This window comes from Rhinoderma darwinii, chromosome 5 (genome assembly GCF_050947455.1).
Source record: "Rhinoderma darwinii isolate aRhiDar2 chromosome 5, aRhiDar2.hap1, whole genome shotgun sequence".
Lineage (NCBI taxonomy): Eukaryota > Metazoa > Chordata > Amphibia > Anura > Rhinodermatidae > Rhinoderma > Rhinoderma darwinii.
The window spans coordinates 217164298-217181043 of record NC_134691.1 but is presented as its reverse complement, the minus strand read 5'-3'; the positions used below and the strand labels follow the sequence as shown (position 1 = coordinate 217181043).

Genomic DNA, 16746 nt, shown 5'->3' with positions numbered 1-16746 from the left:
TTCCCACACATTCTGTGGCCCTGAAGGTCTTCTGTGATCTGCTAATCTTATGGGACAAGCTTAAAGAATTCTTTAGCAAAAATTCAGCAAAAAGCTTTCTATAATATAAGCAAAAGATTTCCTCACAAAACCAAATGGTACTATTTCTGTTTCAATATGTCTTTATTAAACAGTTGAGACATCAGAAAATATATGTGTATAACAGTTCTACTCGCAGGTAGAAGTAAATAGTTAGTCTCAAATAATAATTAACCTATAAGTTTTAACATTTTGAGAAAATGGGATTCAAAATAATATGGATAATCAAATGGTACTATTTCTACTAACACTTCATAAATAGCCAAGGCATTCACGGAATTTTATTTGTCTCTATATAATCTCCTACAGCGGAAACGTTCACATTTTGCCCCACAAAGAAGGCAAGGATCCAACATGCTAAAGCTTCAGACACATTTCTCTCTTAAACATTGATTTAAAAATCTGGGCCAAATTAATCTCTACTAGAATTAGTAATCTACTACCCAAACGAGTTCACCCAGGCCTAATTATATTTGTGGGGGGGGGGGCGATGACACAACACCACAAGACTCATGAATGCAGTCTAGTATGCTCACACACCAATGCTCCCTTGATCCTTGTCGACACAGATGCCAAAAAGGCATTTGACAGCGCGGCTTGGCATTATATGGAACAAACATTACTGAACATTAGTTTTCACATCTTCACATTATATAGCATCCCTCTGTCAGTGTTGGAGTCAATGGTGTTGTCGCCCTTCCTCTCAATCATCAATGGGACAAGACAGGGGTGCCTACTCTCTTTATCTCTTTTTGTCTTGATGTTGGAGACGCTTCTTTAGAAACTAAGAAGACACTATTATAGAACGGCAGATTGGTTTTCATACTCATTTGGCAGCAGACTATTTGCTGTTGATAATAATATATCCTCAGTAAACATTCGCCATCAGGCAAGACATCTTTTCAGAGTTCGGGGTTCTCTCCAACTTTAAGATAAATTATATCAAATCCGAAATATTAAACATATATCCCTCTCCCTAATTAGCTAAAACATGCGTGCGTGTATATAGAAGACAGCATATTAACCATTTTATTGATAGTAAAAAAAATCTGTCATAGAAGTAGTCCTCGAATCCGACATAATCCAATGTCCGGACCTGTAAAAAAACACAAGCACAAAGAAAAACGATTAGTAACACATGTGGTAGGCTTAGATACAGGGCCCATGTGTGATACTGTCTGTTGGACCCTGTATCTAAGCCTACCACAAGGTAGGCTTAGATACATTGTCCAGCAGACAGTAATCTTATACAGTATAAGATTACTGTCTGCTGGAGCCTTGTATCTAAGCCTACCATGTGGTAGGCTTAGATACAAGGTCCAACAGACAGTATTACATATGGGCCCTGTATCTATGCTTACAATGTGGTTATGTAAGATGCTTATATACCGGACCCCAGCAGACAGTAATCTTATACAGTATAAGATTACTGTCTGCTGGGGCCCAGTATATAAGCCTACCATGTGGTAGGTTTATATACAGGGCCCATCAGACAGGATCACACATGGGCCCTGTATCTAAGCCTTCCATGTGATTGGCTTAGATACAGGGCCCAGCAGACAGCATCACACAACCTGTGATCCTGTCTCATGGGCCCTCTAAGCCTGCTACATCGTAGGCTTAAAGGGGTTGTCCAGTCCCTAAACATTGATGGCCTATCCTCAGGATAGGCCATCAATGGCTGATAGGTCGGGGTCCGACCGGGACCCCGCTAATCAGCTGTTTTGAAACGGCCGTAGTTGCTTCCCCTTTATTTCCCTTACTTGCTCACAGTGTGAGTTGCTGACACGGATTCACAGTGTGAGAAAGTGACCGGAATGAAGGGGAAGCAGCTCTCATATGAGCTCTGCGGCTCCTTCAAAACAGCTGATTGGCGGGATCCTGGGAGTCGCACCATGACCCATCAGCTTCAGCAAACAGGGATATTAATCTTACCCTCCACTTCATCGCAACGGAGGGCCTAACTCTATCCAGGGTCGGGATGTTGTGCGCGGCGCACAGTGCTGTGACGTCAGGACCTCCGCTATTGCGACCGCTGCGACCCCTATAGCTACGCCAATGCTCTTAACTACACTAATTTGTTACAAAAGTTATCTACTCAACTGTCCTTTTAATCTCCCCTTTCTTTCCTGGATGTGTCGTAAGAATCTTTTACAAACATGCATACTGCCTATAATATTGTATACCATATAAGCATATGGTCCCGACCAAAGAGTTTTTTTCATTCAGGTGAGATTACTTTTCTCTACTTTCCTATGGAAGCAAGAAATACCACGACTGTTCTACAAATTGCTTTCTCAAAAAAAGACTAGGAGTAGTCTGCGACTGCCTGATATTGAGCTGTATTACAAAGCTACTCATCTGCAGAGATGGCTAGATAGCGTCTAACCGGGTGAAGTGGCTTGGTGTGTGACTTCAAAATAAGGAAGAGGTAAGACTTTTGGCAAATCCTCTTCTTAAGGGAACAGGAAAAAAAGCAAAAAGGGAGACACGGCGCCAAGTAGCGTGATCAATAGTATAAGGTGCAAAAAAAACGGTACATAAATGCTCACCTGTTCAGTGGCAAATTACCGGCATGTAATTTGTATCAATAAGCTGCTGCCAATCCCAGACGCAATCCCCGTGGAGATGCCAAAGTAATATTGAAGTAAGAGAAAAAACGGGATAAACGGCGCTGCTTATAAAGGTACGGTTTATTAGAAGGATGCTACGCGTTTCGGCGCCGGACCGGCGTCTTCATCAGGCATGTCGCAGGGTTAAAAACCACATGTATATATACCAAATACCATAGGGTAAATTACAAACTGATTGGACCAGTTCAGACCAGCCTCCTGGCCAAAAACCGCCAAAAACAGCAGGTCAAAGTTCAGAAGTTGATACAAATAAAGAGAGAAAAAAAAAAAAAGGTCAAAGTTCAGAAGTTGATACAAATAAAGAGAAAAAAAAAAAAAAAAAAGAGAAAAAAAAAAATAAAGAAAAAAAAAAATAAGGAAATGCAATATGCAAACATATAATAAGGAAATAACAATATATGACAAGGGTGATTCGATAACAGACATGGATGATTAAATAGGTATATTAAAACTAAGACAGATGTTTGTAAAAGCCTGTCTCGAAATGCCGAACTACAAAAAGGATAAATACAAATCAGAGTGAACTACCAGCTAGTTTACGATAATAGAAATAAAAAATATATATATAATTATAATAGAAACATTGCTGAAGTACATACGTGATGGTAGTTTAAGAAAAGGGCAGCGGCCGTTGTATGTTGCCAGGAAACACATACACAATACAATCCGGAAGAGGTAAAGCGGTCTCAATGGAACGCATGGTGGAACGTTGTCAGGGAAACCACTGACAACAGACAACAAAAATCCCGAAAGTGAAGCACAGTGATACGCATAATGGACCGCAGATACGGGCGATATGCTGGGATTATAAAAACACGAACTATAAATAATAATTAATAACATTATTATAGAGCGTAAAGAAATATATATATATAAAAAAAATATATAGTATGAACTAGCCTCAGCTAATAAAATTCACATAAAATGTTAGGGTAAAATTACATAGCACAATGATAATGATACTTACAACAAAACTGCATAAATGAAGATAGAAGGGTTATTGTAAAATAGTAACATAACGCTTATGAGGAACAAAATCTAAAAGCAAGGTTAAATTAATCGTCAAGACTTCTATATCATTAATCCAATACGGAAATATGGTTAAAAAAGCAAGGTCAACAGTTATATAAACATAAACATAAGATCATTAATCCAATGCGGACTCTGTAATATCGTTAAGACCATTGGGGTATAACGTTCCCAATTTATATATCCAGAAATTTTCCCTTTGTTTTAATCTGGTAAATCTATCGGGTATATCGATAGGTATTCTCTCTATAGGAGTTACAGTAATAGTGCCAAAGTTACAGTTATGTACAGTGGCACAATGGCGAGATACACTATGTTTAACGAAACCAGTCCTAACATTAAATCTATGCTTATTGATCCTATTTCTAAGGGTTTGGGTGGTACGACCCACGTATTGACGGTCACATGTGCATTGTAATAGGTATATAACATAGTCGCTCCCGCAGTTGAGGAAGTTTTTAATCGGGAAACTTTCCTTGGTATTTACCGATATAAAATTAGTTATTTTGTTCGCAATATTGGAACAACAGAGGCATCTTGGTTTGCCGCAAGGATATGAGCCATTAGATGTTAGAATTGTTTTATGAGGGTCACAATTAATTTTCCGTAATCTACTAGGTGCAATTAAATTCCTCAATGTTTTAGCCCTTCTATAAGTGATCTTGGGTCTAGTGGGAATAATACTTTTCATATATTGGTCGTTCTTAAGGATATGCCAATGTTTATTAATTGTTGAACTAATTAATTTGCTTCCTTTGTTAAAAGTAGTAATAAAATTGCAATTAAAATCTGTGGATTTCTCTATACAAGCACTCGGATTAATGCAATCTAATTGTGTTAATGCCTTTGCTCTCGATTCTGCTCCCATAATCAGGCTTGCTGGGAAGTTTTTTTGTTTAAACCTTCTTTTTAATAAATTACATTCAGTCGAGAAATCTTTGTCATTAGTGCAGTTTTTTCTTATCCGTCTGAATTGGCCAAAGGGTACGTTTTTTAGCCAAGGTTGGTAATGTGCACTTTTAAAATCCAAGTAGCTATTCACATCAACTCCTTTAAAATGTGTTTTAGTACTAATGAGGTGACCATTTTTCATAATTGTAAGATCTAAAAAATCAATGTATTCACGGGAAGATGTGTGTGTAAAGGAGATACCATAACTGTTATCATTAAGATGCTCGATAAAATCTGAAATAACTGTCGCCTCACCTTTGATAATAAAAAAGAGGTCATCGATATACCGTTTATAAAATATAATATTGTCCCTAAATTTATCATTACCATAAATATAAAAATCTTCAAAGGCCCCCATGTACAGATTGGCGTACGATGGGGCAAATCTCGACCCCATCGCACAGCCCTTTAACTGCCTATAAAAACTCCCTTCAAATGTGAACACATTGTGTTGAAGTATAAAATCAATGCACTCCATTAAAAAATTGATCTGGTTGTTTGGTAATCGTGGATCAGACATTAGGTAGGTTTGTGATGCCTGCATACCAAGGTCATGGGGGATGTTCATGTATAATGATGAAACATCTGCTGTTAAAAACCATTTTTGTTGTCTGTTGTCAGTGGTTTCCCTGACAACGTTCCACCATGCGTTCCATTGAGACCGCTTTACCTCTTCCGGATTGTATTGTGTATGTGTTTCCTGGCAACATACAACGGCCGCTGCCCTTTTCTTAAACTACCATCACGTATGTACTTCAGCAATGTTTCTATTATAATTATATATATATTTTTTATTTCTATTATCGTAAACTAGCTGGTAGTTCACTCTGATTTGTATTTATCCTTTTTGTAGTTCGGCATTTCGAGACAGGCTTTTACAAACATCTGTCTTAGTTTTAATATACCTATTTAATCATCCATGTCTGTTATCGAATCACCCTTGTCATATATTGTTATTTCCTTATTATATGTTTGCATATTGCATTTCCTTATTTTTTTTTTTTCTTTATTTTTTTTTTTCTCTTTATTTGTATCAACTTCTGAACTTTGACCTTTTTTTTTTTTTTTTTTTTTTTTTTTTTCTCTCTTTATTTGTATCAACTTCTGAACTTTGACCTGCTGTTTTTGGCGGTTTTTGGCCAGGAGGCTGGTCTGAACTGGTCCAATCAGTTTGTAATTTACCCTATGGTATTTGGTATATATACATGTGGTTTTTAACCCTGCGACATGCCTGATGAAGACGCCGGTCCGGCGCCGAAACGCGTAGCATCCTTCTAATAAACCGTACCTTTATAAGCAGCGCCGTTTATCCCGTTTTTTCTCTTACTTCAATCTTAAGGGAACAGTCAGGGCATGGATTGCAAATCAATCCTGCCTGCCACACTCCACATCTCCCTCCAGGGCTAACACCTGCTTCTTTGCTGCCCAACCTAGTCCCTTCAATAAAACATTCTCCACATGATTTGTGTATCTTGTTATCTCATACAACACTAGCCGACTTGATGGATCACAACATAGCCCCAGATCATGATAAAGTCCAGTCAATGGTGGGGCCTCAAAAACTCAGCCTCGTTCAACTTCATCATATCCAGCAAAATAGTCTGACTTATTTCAACTCGAACAAGGCCTTTAGAGTTCTTACCTCTTTAACCCCTTAGTGACCACCAATACGTCGTTTCTCAGCAGTCACTAAGGGGCCTTAGGCTAGGCCATCGCCTTTTCCAAGCAGACTAGTTTAATTCTTGCACGGGTGTGCCGTGCAAGTTTGAGCGTGTGCTGGGCTGTCTGAAGACAGCCGGGCTCCTGCTCTAATGTTAGCGATTGAGGTTTCCTTAGATCGCGGACGTTTAACACCATAAATGCTGAGGTCAATAGCGACCGCGGCATTTAAGTGCTTTACAGAGGGAGAGGGCTCCCTCTCTCACCCATCGGCAGCCCACAAATGCAATCTCGGGCCTCCAATGAAGTGCCATGGCAGCCAGGGCCTAAGAAAGGCCCCCAGGTCTGCCCTGGCTATATGCGTATTAGGCGTGCCAGAGGCATAGCCTAATAGATTGCCTGTCAGTTAAAGCATTATATCTGTGATCAAAAGATTGCATAGTTAAGTCCCCAAGTGCGACTAAAAAGATAAGTAATTATTGTTAAAAAAAATATTTAAAAAGATGCACAGTAAAAAAAAAAAAATAACAAAAAACATTTTTTCCATTAAATAGTGGTTTTATTTAGTAAAAGTGTAAAAAAGAAATAAAAATACACACATATGGTATCGAATGCGATCGTAGTAACCGAAACAATACAGTTAACATGTAATTTAAACTGTAAGCTGAACGCCGTAAAAAATAATGAAAAAAAAAATGGCGGAATTGCTATTATTTTCCATTTCCCCCCAAAAAAGTAATAATAAAAGTTAATAAATAAGTCCCATGTACCTCAAAAAAAGTGCCAATGAAAACTATGTCTTGTCCCACAAAAAACAAGCCCACATATAGCTACATCGACATAAAAATAAAAGTTATGGCTCTTGGAAAGCGACAATGCAAAAACAAATCATTTTAGTTCAAAAGTGTTTTTACTGTGCAAAAGTAGTATAACATTTAAAAAAAACTATAGTATACATATGTATATATACATATATGTGGCATTGTCATAATCTTACCGACCTATAGAATAAAGACAACATGTTATTTACACTGCCCGGTGAATGGCATAAATCTAAAACGCATAGAACAATGGCAGAATTGCTGTTTTTTTTTCTGCCCTCCCCAAAAAAAGTTAATAAAAGTAAATAAAAAAATATATGTATCCCAAATTGATGCCATTAAAAAATACAACTAATCCCACAAGTCCTCATACAGCTATGTCAACGGAAAAAAGTTATAGCTCTTTGAATGCGACAATGGAAAAACGAAAAAAATTGCTTCGTCATTAAGGCCTAAAATAGGTTTGTCACTAAGGGGTTAACACGGTTTATCCAAAATCTACTTGCAATTAGTTATGGATAGAACCTGTGCCACAACGACTTTTCTGTTGTCTTGGGAAGTTGAGCTAGGGTGACGACTTACAGATGTAGAGAAGTCCCTCACCTTTAACCGCTCTCAAAATTTTCAAGGAGTGTTAAACTTCAAGAAAAACATTACAAATTGCTTACTAGATGGTACAAAACACAAGAACTGCTATACCATTTTGGTTTAGCTAACTCCAACCTATGTTAAAGATGCCAGAAACACATAGGAAATTCATCCCGCATCTGGTGGCACTGCCAATTGGTCAGACTCTTCTGGAAAGCAGTTGAATCTCGCATAAATATAGTCTGCTCCTCTATGATACGATTGTCCGTTGAATTAATAGCTTGGGCTTTGTCTTTGCAAAACCTCCGTCCCTCTTTATAGTCCTTAGCCATGTATTTCATTGCAGCAGCGAAATGTTTGATCCCACTGCTTTGGCTTCAACAATATCGACCCACAAAAACCAAATATGCATATTGGAGGAGCTCAGCTGACCAGTTGGCATGACCGCTGACATTATGAGTTTATGAAAGTCTGAAAACCTTGGCTTGCACACATAAAACACTGATGAGAAATATATACTTATCCTGTTAATGTTGTCCTTAAAAGGGTTTTCCCACGAGGGACATTTATGACATATTCACAGGATATGTCATAAATGTCAGATAGATGTGGGTCCCACTTCTGTGACCCGCACATATCTCTGGAACGGGGCCCCTTAAACTCTATTCTACCTGTGTGTGTGTGTTGGCTGATTTCCAACTATGAAGGTGAAAATAGCATAGCTCGCTGAGCTACGCTGTTTTCGTAAGCCCCATAGAACTGATTGGTAGTTACGGAAACAGCGTAGCTCGCATGCTACGCTGCTTCTGTAACTGCTATTCACTACTACGGGAGCGTAGCGACCGACCATAAAGGCAGGATGTGGCCGGGAGTCAGCGATAGCAGACAAAGCTAGAACAGGGTTTAGGGAACCCCGTTCTAGAGATAGGTGCGGGTCCCAGAGGTGCGACCCGCATCTATGTGACATTTATGACATATCCTGTGGATATTATAGCAAAATACTTGAGAAAAAAATCGGTATGGCAAAAGTAAAAAAGTGTTTATTAACACATCCCAATATCAATAGTGCTACGTTTCGACCCCGCAGGAGTCTTTATCAAGCATGATTACAGTGCAGGACAGTTGTCCCGCAGCGAGGCAGGGACTCCTAGCGTCGTACACAACTATGATGCTAGGAGCCCGGCTCCCTGCAGTGTGTACTGTCTGGGACTTGCGCCCGAAATACGTTCCGTCCTTTACGGACCGAACATGCTCGTGTGAATCCAACCTTAAGAAACCCTGTCTATGATGATCAGGGACAGATTATAGGGAGGACACCCGGGGCATGAACCTCTAACACCTAGGGAGACTTAATTGCACCCACCAGAGGCGTAACATCTTCTTTGGACCAATCCATTTATATTTTTACATGTTGCAGTTTTGCTGCCGTTTTTTTGTTGCAAAAGAGCTAAAAAAAAAACTGCTAAAATTGCATCAAGCTCACTGCACTGCACCTAGGCACAACAGAGGAAGCGGATTAAAACCAGTAAGAGTATGTAGTAGTATGTATGTGTGGTGGGTGTGCTGCCTCTATGAGGTGAGGGGTGAGATTGTGGTTGCCAAACATCCATTCATTTATGGACAGTCTGGAAATACAACTAAAAAACACCACCTAAAAATCTGGACTGATTTCAACCGTTGTTGGTACTGTGTATGCACTAACAACGTTCATGGTACAAACAAAGCTGAGGAAAAATGTTAGAGGTCCAGCACACGATGTGATATGAAAAAAATACTATAGGAAAAGTTCGAAACAAGTAGGCGTTCTCTCTAGAGATTTTTTGATTTCTTGTTTTAATTTTGACTTAAATAAACAGTTTTGTATTTTTTTATATCATATCGTGTGCTGGACCTCTAACTTTTTTCCTTGGATTTCTACTTACTCCCGACGTAGCTCTCTTGCCCGTGCACCGAATAATCCTGAAATGTGGCATCCTTACTTCGAATGAGTGGTGAGTGGACCAATTTTTCTTGTATATTTTCTACAAACAAAGCTGCCCTGACCTAAGAAAGGGCAATGGCCGGGGTGAGATGGCGTATTGGATGCAAGTATGCCCACCCTCATCCATTCTCCGTCACTCCACAACATCTCCCCACCATCTAAATGTATACTCTTATCAGACTTCCACAGTGTGTACAGGTCAGTGCTATATCCTGGGGCCTGAATTCTCTCTAAGGCCTGCGGCCACCTCACTGGACAATACAATACGGGGGTTGGGTGACCCCCGTTCTCGGTATAGGTGAGGGGTCCATCTATATCTATCAGACATTTGTCTGAGTTGAAAATAACCCATTAAGACTGTCCAGTCTTAATAAATTCCCTCCCCCCCATAGTATATTAGAAAGTTATATTCATTTTTACAGGGATTAAGCTTAATTTACATAAAAAAGATATTCCCTCTTAAAAAAGAAACCAGGTGATTACAGTGTGATTCATTGTAGAGTAACATGCCAGACATTCAAACGAATGTCTGTCCATGTAATGCAAGGATGTGCCGAGTCCGCCAGAGTAGCACTCCATTCCGGCACATAGCAAAGAACACCCCTCTATAAAATCCATATATGGACAGGGGTTGTCCTGATGGGATAACCCCTTTAGAGAGGCTTCAATTCTGTAAATATGCTGTAAATGAAAACAGCAGAATAAATACCGTTGCAGTAAACAAACTAATCCACGTTCTGCTCCACTTATAAATTAATTCTGTGAGTCACTGCATGTTTAGTTCCCTTGCAGAACAAGCATTTTTTAAAATCTATTAGGCATTGGAAGTTATTAGCTATTTCTACAGCTGGAATTTGAAGTAGCGGGTAATTGTGTAGTAAAATATTGTTTAATAAGGTTCTGCATGGGCAAAATTAATCTTAACTTATTATCCTAATTAGAATGAAAGCATACATCCATAGGGTCCTGGTAATCTGAGCATGAAGAATTTAATTTTTGTTCGTTTCACTATTTTAGAAGATTATGAAGCCCAATATAAATGCATACTATTTGCACATTGTATTTTTACAATACAAAACAATGTGTTGGTAAAAGAGAATATTAGGGTCTGCACACATCTGCGTAGGAGGCTCTGGCCCAAAATACCGGAGTCAATAGCACAACATGCTGCGCTATTGCTTCTGGTAAAACGACGGACGCATTGAGGGAAACCCAACAGAACCAATTAAAGTCAATTAGTTCCGTCAGGTGCCAATGGTGTCCGTCGTGTAACAGATTCACCGCCTGTGGGTTTTCCTACATATTCCTCTATCCAATAGACAATATCATATACCACTGTTCTACATAGGCTATACTATTATTGACAAACACGTCCCTGAAGCTGTCCACCTGCCACCTATATCCCCATACCCTTACCTTTGCTAAGAATTTTTAACTGCTTACTTATATTTGTCGATGCTTGATATGATTATATGTACATGCCTGCGCACATGTTACAGTCCTGTTCATAATGTCTATACTCTGTAAGAAATTTATTTTGAATTTATATGAAGTCAATATATTTTCTAAAAATTGTTTGTATTGTTCCTACAGTGCCTGATAAAGGTCGATTAACGACCGAAACGTCGCACTAAGCCACTGGCATTATTACTACAAATAAAAACAAGATTTCTTTAGCTTCATACTTGTGTGCCGAATACTTCTTCTTGTTGTGTATGCAAAACATAAATCTCCTAGTTCAATTGGCCTGATAGCAAGAAGCTTACATTTACATTTACAAGTGGAGCAGAACATGGATTAGTATATAAGCATGGGTATTTAATCTGCTGTTTTCATATACAGTATATTTACAGAAGTGTAAACCTCTTAACTCCTTGGGGCTACAGCCATTTTTCATTTTTCATTTTAGTTTTTATCTCCCCTCATTCCAAATGCCATATTTTTTTATGTTTCCTTTGCAACAGCCATGAGGGCATTTTTTTTGGAGTTGTATTTTTTAATGTCACCATTTAAAGTACTATATAATGTTATGGAAACTGAATAAAAATTCTTGGTGGGTTTCATCGCTTTTTGGGTGTCGTTATTACGGCATTTACCGTGCGGTGAAAAACATGTTAATTTCATGTTGTGGGTCAATAAGATTACGGTGATACCAAAATTGTACATAGTTGATGATGTTACTACTTTGACAAAGAAAAAGCAATTTGTTAAAAATATATATTTTGTGTTGCCATATTCTGATACCCATAACTTCTATATTTTTCGGTTGAAGGAGCGGTGTGAGGGCTTGGGTTTAGTGTAGCGAGCTGTAGTTTTTATCTGTACCATTTTGGGTTACATATGACTTTTCGATATAATTTTATATTCCATTTTGTTTTGGAAATCAAGACAAAGCAAATCTCGCATTTTCCTCCGGCGGGTTAAATAAAATGGTATTTTAATAGTTTGGAATTTTACAGACGTGCTGATACCAATTATGTTTACTTTTTGTATTTTTTACATTACTTTAGGAGAAAAATGAGAAAAGAGATGTTTATTGAACTTTTAACATTTTAAATTATTTTGTACTTTATTAAAATTTTTATTTAACAGTTTTTAACTTTTTTTTTAGTCCCCCTACAGAACTTAACCCGTTAGTGACCGCCCATAGGTGTTTTTATGGCGGCCACTAACAGGCTTTATTCTAATGCAGTAACCTTTGTACAGAGCTGCTTCAGAATATATAAACAGAGCAGGGAATCGTTAAATCTCCCTGCTCCTAGCTACCTGTAGCTGAGGGCTGGGAGCAGCCCTGCTCTAACAAGCGAGATCAATATCAGTATCGATCTCGCTCGATTAACCCCTCAGATGTGGCGCTCAATAGCGAGTGCCGCATCGGAGTGGTTTTGGAGAGAGGGAAGGGTCTCTTTCTCTCACCCCAACAGCATCCTGCAATAAGATCGCCGGGTGTCATGTCTTCTATGGCAGCCGGGGGCCTAATAAAGACCCCCAGGTCTGCCTCTAGTTAATGCCTGCTAGGCCATGCCTAGCAGATGCCTGTCCGTTTTACACGGATCAGATGATTGTATAGTGAAGTCCCCTAGTGGGACTAGTAAAAAAGTAAGAAAAAAGTTTAATAAAGTTAATAATAAATAAATAAGTGAAAAAAATAAAAAATTAATAGTTACACATACTCCAAATTGGTACCAATAAAAACTACAAGGCAAAAAAAAAATTATACAGCTACATCGGCGGGAAAAATAAAAAAAAGTTGCGACTCTTCAAATATGGAGACACGAAACCAAGTAATTTGGGAAAAAAAGGGTTTTTACTGTGTAAAAGTAGTAAAACACAAAAACTATAAAAATTTGGTATCGTTGCAATCGTAACAACCCACTGAATAAAGTTATTCTTTTTTTTATACCACACGGCAAATGGCGTAAATTTAGGATGCTTTTTTTTCTATTGCCCCCCCAAACGAAAGTAAATAACGGTTAATCAATAAATTATATGTACCCCAAAATGGCACTATAAAAAATACAACTTGACTCGCAAAAAAACAAGACCTTATACAGCTATGTCGATGGAAAAACGTAAAAAAATAGCTTGGTCATTAAGGCCTAAAATAGGTTGGTCACTAAAGGGTTAAACGAGTGATGTGTTGTGTTATTTACCAGCACCTATTAAGCCCTGACCGCAGCATCTAAATTATTAGTTAGCTTTGATCGGAGTTATCTCTGATCCTGGCTGTTGCAGTGAAGTGTCGGCTGTAACATACAGCTGACACACTCTTAGCCCCTGAGCCTGCTGCATACTTCTACCAAACTAAAACTTAATCACTGTATAAGTGAAACATTATACTAGAGGCTTACAATATGCAATGCTGTTGGTCATCTATGGTGTCAGTAGTGTAGGGCTCTGTTCACATCAGCATCATGAATTTAATTTTTAATAGAGCTACACCGACTTTCACAGATCCCAATGGCTCCTTCATGATTTCATATGGCAAAAATAGTACTGCAGACTACACTATTCTTGGGTTCATAAAAGCAAAAATGTGAGAAAGTGACGATTTAAGTAAGTTTTTTTTATGTCTTTGTGAAAACTGATTTCCATATATTATTAGGAGATGAACAGCACTCCAACGCAGTTAAAAAGCAAGTGTAGAAGTTTATTGTGCAATCATATCCACCAAGTAGCCACTTAAGGCAACGTTTCTGACATAACCCCTTCATCAGGCTGGGTATAGCGATGAAGGGCTTACACCTGAAATGTTGCTTTATGCGGCTATTCAGTAAATATGATTGCATAATATACTTGCATTTCAACCCTGTTGGAGTGCTGTTCTCTCTTCCGTATATGTGTGGGGGTGTGTTATTTGAACATGTATTCAGCTTCATCTGGTTCTGTCCTCAGTTGTCTTCTTCCTATTTATTATGAATGTTCCAGTGTAGCAGGGTCTTTTACTATGAGAACTTCTAATTGTATGTCACGCATGAACCTCTGGAGTGAATAAACCGATAACTGAATATGTAATTAAATAAAGTACGTCACCAGGATATGCTGATTTCATCTGTTTTACTGATAAAGATACCGTGATAAACAATAAAGGCTCTTTTACACCGGTCGATAAGCGGCCAGTACAGTGAGCGCTGATCAACGAGACATCGTTGATCGGCGCTTGCTTGCTCCTGTCACACGGAGCTATGGATGAGGACGGGCGGTCATTACTCCGATCGCTCATCCCCATCCATTATTGTCATGTTGGCAGTGCATCTCCCAGGGAGATGTGCTGCCGACAACGATAATATTTAACTTTTTTAAAACTATACGACCAGCAGATGATCGAGCATTTGCTCGTTCATCTGATGATCGTTCCCCTGTTTACACAGGACAATTATCACAAACGAGCGTTATATTAACGCTCGTCTGCCCAATAATCATCATGTGTAAAACCCCCTTAAGGATGTAAGAAATGAAAGCAGGAAGTCTAGAGAAAGATAAAATAATAGGATAAGACCGAGCAAACTAAAGGTGATATTACACGGCCCAACATGGGCTGTGTAAACGAGCGCCGGTCAACGGGATAAACGTAAATGTAAACTATAGAATCAGCCAATGAACGAGTTCTTGCTCGTTCATCGGCTGATCGTTGCCCTGTTTGGGGAAATTATCAGAAACGAGCGTTCTATGAACGCTCATTTGCCCGATCATTGGGACGGTGTAAAAGAGCCTTTAGGGTCCTATTACACGGCCTGACGAGGGTCGTGTAAACGAGCTCCGATCAACGAGATAGCTCATTTGCTCCTTTCACAGGGAGCTATTATCAGTAATGTATAGAGACGAATGCTCGTACTACGATTGCTCATCCCCATACATTTTATCATGTCGGCAGCGCATCTCCCTGTTTAGACAGGGAGCTATGCTGCTGACAACGATAATACTTTAGGCTGCATAAACTATACAATTAGCCGATGAACAAGCGTTTGCTGATCGTTGCCCTGTTTACACTGGACACTTATCGGGAACGAGCTTTTTGTGAACGCTCGTTTGCCCAATAATTGACCGGTGTAAAAGAGCCCTTAGTCATGCCGTTGTCTAATAGAATTGTAAAACATTTTAAACCTGTATTGTGAGGCAGTCAGTAAATTTAAAAACTTCCAGTTGTAGTTTACAATATGGGTAATTTATTGAATAGTAGTATAATAGAAAAACATGCTGGATATCTGGAGTGGATTTTTGATTTCTGAGTTAGACGCTGTAAATATACCCTAATACACACTGCTGTTTACCCTATTAAGAAATAAGTAAAGAGTATTTTTCTAGAACTGTTCATATAAAAATTTGTGTATAGGTTCAGACAGCACCAGATATGTGGAAGGATGGGGTTTTACACGGATAGGGGCCCAACCCGAAGATGAGTATAAAAGAGTAACCGGCACACCAATTTTTGAAACAAAAGGTATTTTTATTTTGTTTTTGTTTTTAATGCCAGTGGCTTGTTTCGGTCAAAAGCGACCATCATCAGGCTCTGAGCCGTGCTGGAAAACTGTATAGACGAGCGCTAGTGGTGCTGGTAGCGGCTGGCCGCTGTATCATGGCGCTATCAGCACCACTAGCGATCGTCTATACAGTTTTCCAGCATGGCTCATGCCTGATGAAGGCCGTTTTTGACCAAAACGTCGCACTCTGCCACTGGCATTAAAAACAAAAACAAAACACAAATACCTTTTGTTTAAAAAATTGGTGTGCCGGATACTCTTTTATAATGTTCATATAAAACAGCTGCAACCAAAATCACAGTAAAACTATTTACAAAAACATGTATTTACATGCATTTTTTGTTGCATTTTCTTTTCATAGTAGTAGTACAAATTTCTACACGTATAGAGAAAACCTTAAAGTGAATGTCTAACGTTATAAAAAATGTTGGATATAGAACTCCAAATCTCTCCAATGTCCAAACTTTTAAGTTTACTGCCCACATAGCAAATGATAATCAAAAGAATTTTATTAGTTATATAATTATTCTTCTAAACTACATACCTAGCTGTGGCATACACAGGATAATATTTGTGTTAATAAATGCTGCACTTTATAACCATGGTAACCTTTTTGTTTTTTATTCTTCAGATGCTTTAACAGGAGTAATAAGTATTTTGACTGATATTATATGGAGGTTTACTGGCAATTTCTTGGCACCGGATATTGTTTGCAAAGTAATTCGATACCTCCAGGTAGGTGATTTCTACAATATGCATAAAGATTTGCACTTGAACAGGATCTGTCTGTGATATGCTGCCATAAGGCTGGGTTCACACGAGCACATTAACGTCCGTAATGGACGGACGTATTTCGGCCCGAAGTCCCGGACCGAACTCAGTGCAGGGAGCCGGGCTCCTAGCATCATAGTTATGTACGATGCTAGGAGTCCCTGCCTCTCTGCAGGACAACTGTCCCGTACTGTAATCATGTTTTCAGTACGGGACAGTAGTTCCGCGGAGAGGCAGGGACTCCTAGCATCTTA

The 16746-nt window shown here is 38.8% G+C and overlaps 1 protein-coding gene across 1 annotated transcript in view; it reads left to right on the top strand.

Annotated features, from left to right (window-relative positions):
• NPSR1 (neuropeptide S receptor 1) overlaps positions 1 to 16746 on the top strand; it is a 259080-nt gene that overhangs the window by 148674 nt on the left and 93660 nt on the right. The window contains exon 3 of the mRNA XM_075828530.1: positions 16353 to 16456. Coding sequence (XP_075684645.1) covers positions 16353 to 16456 — 104 coding nt within the window. The remainder of the gene's footprint in view (positions 1 to 16352; positions 16457 to 16746) is intronic.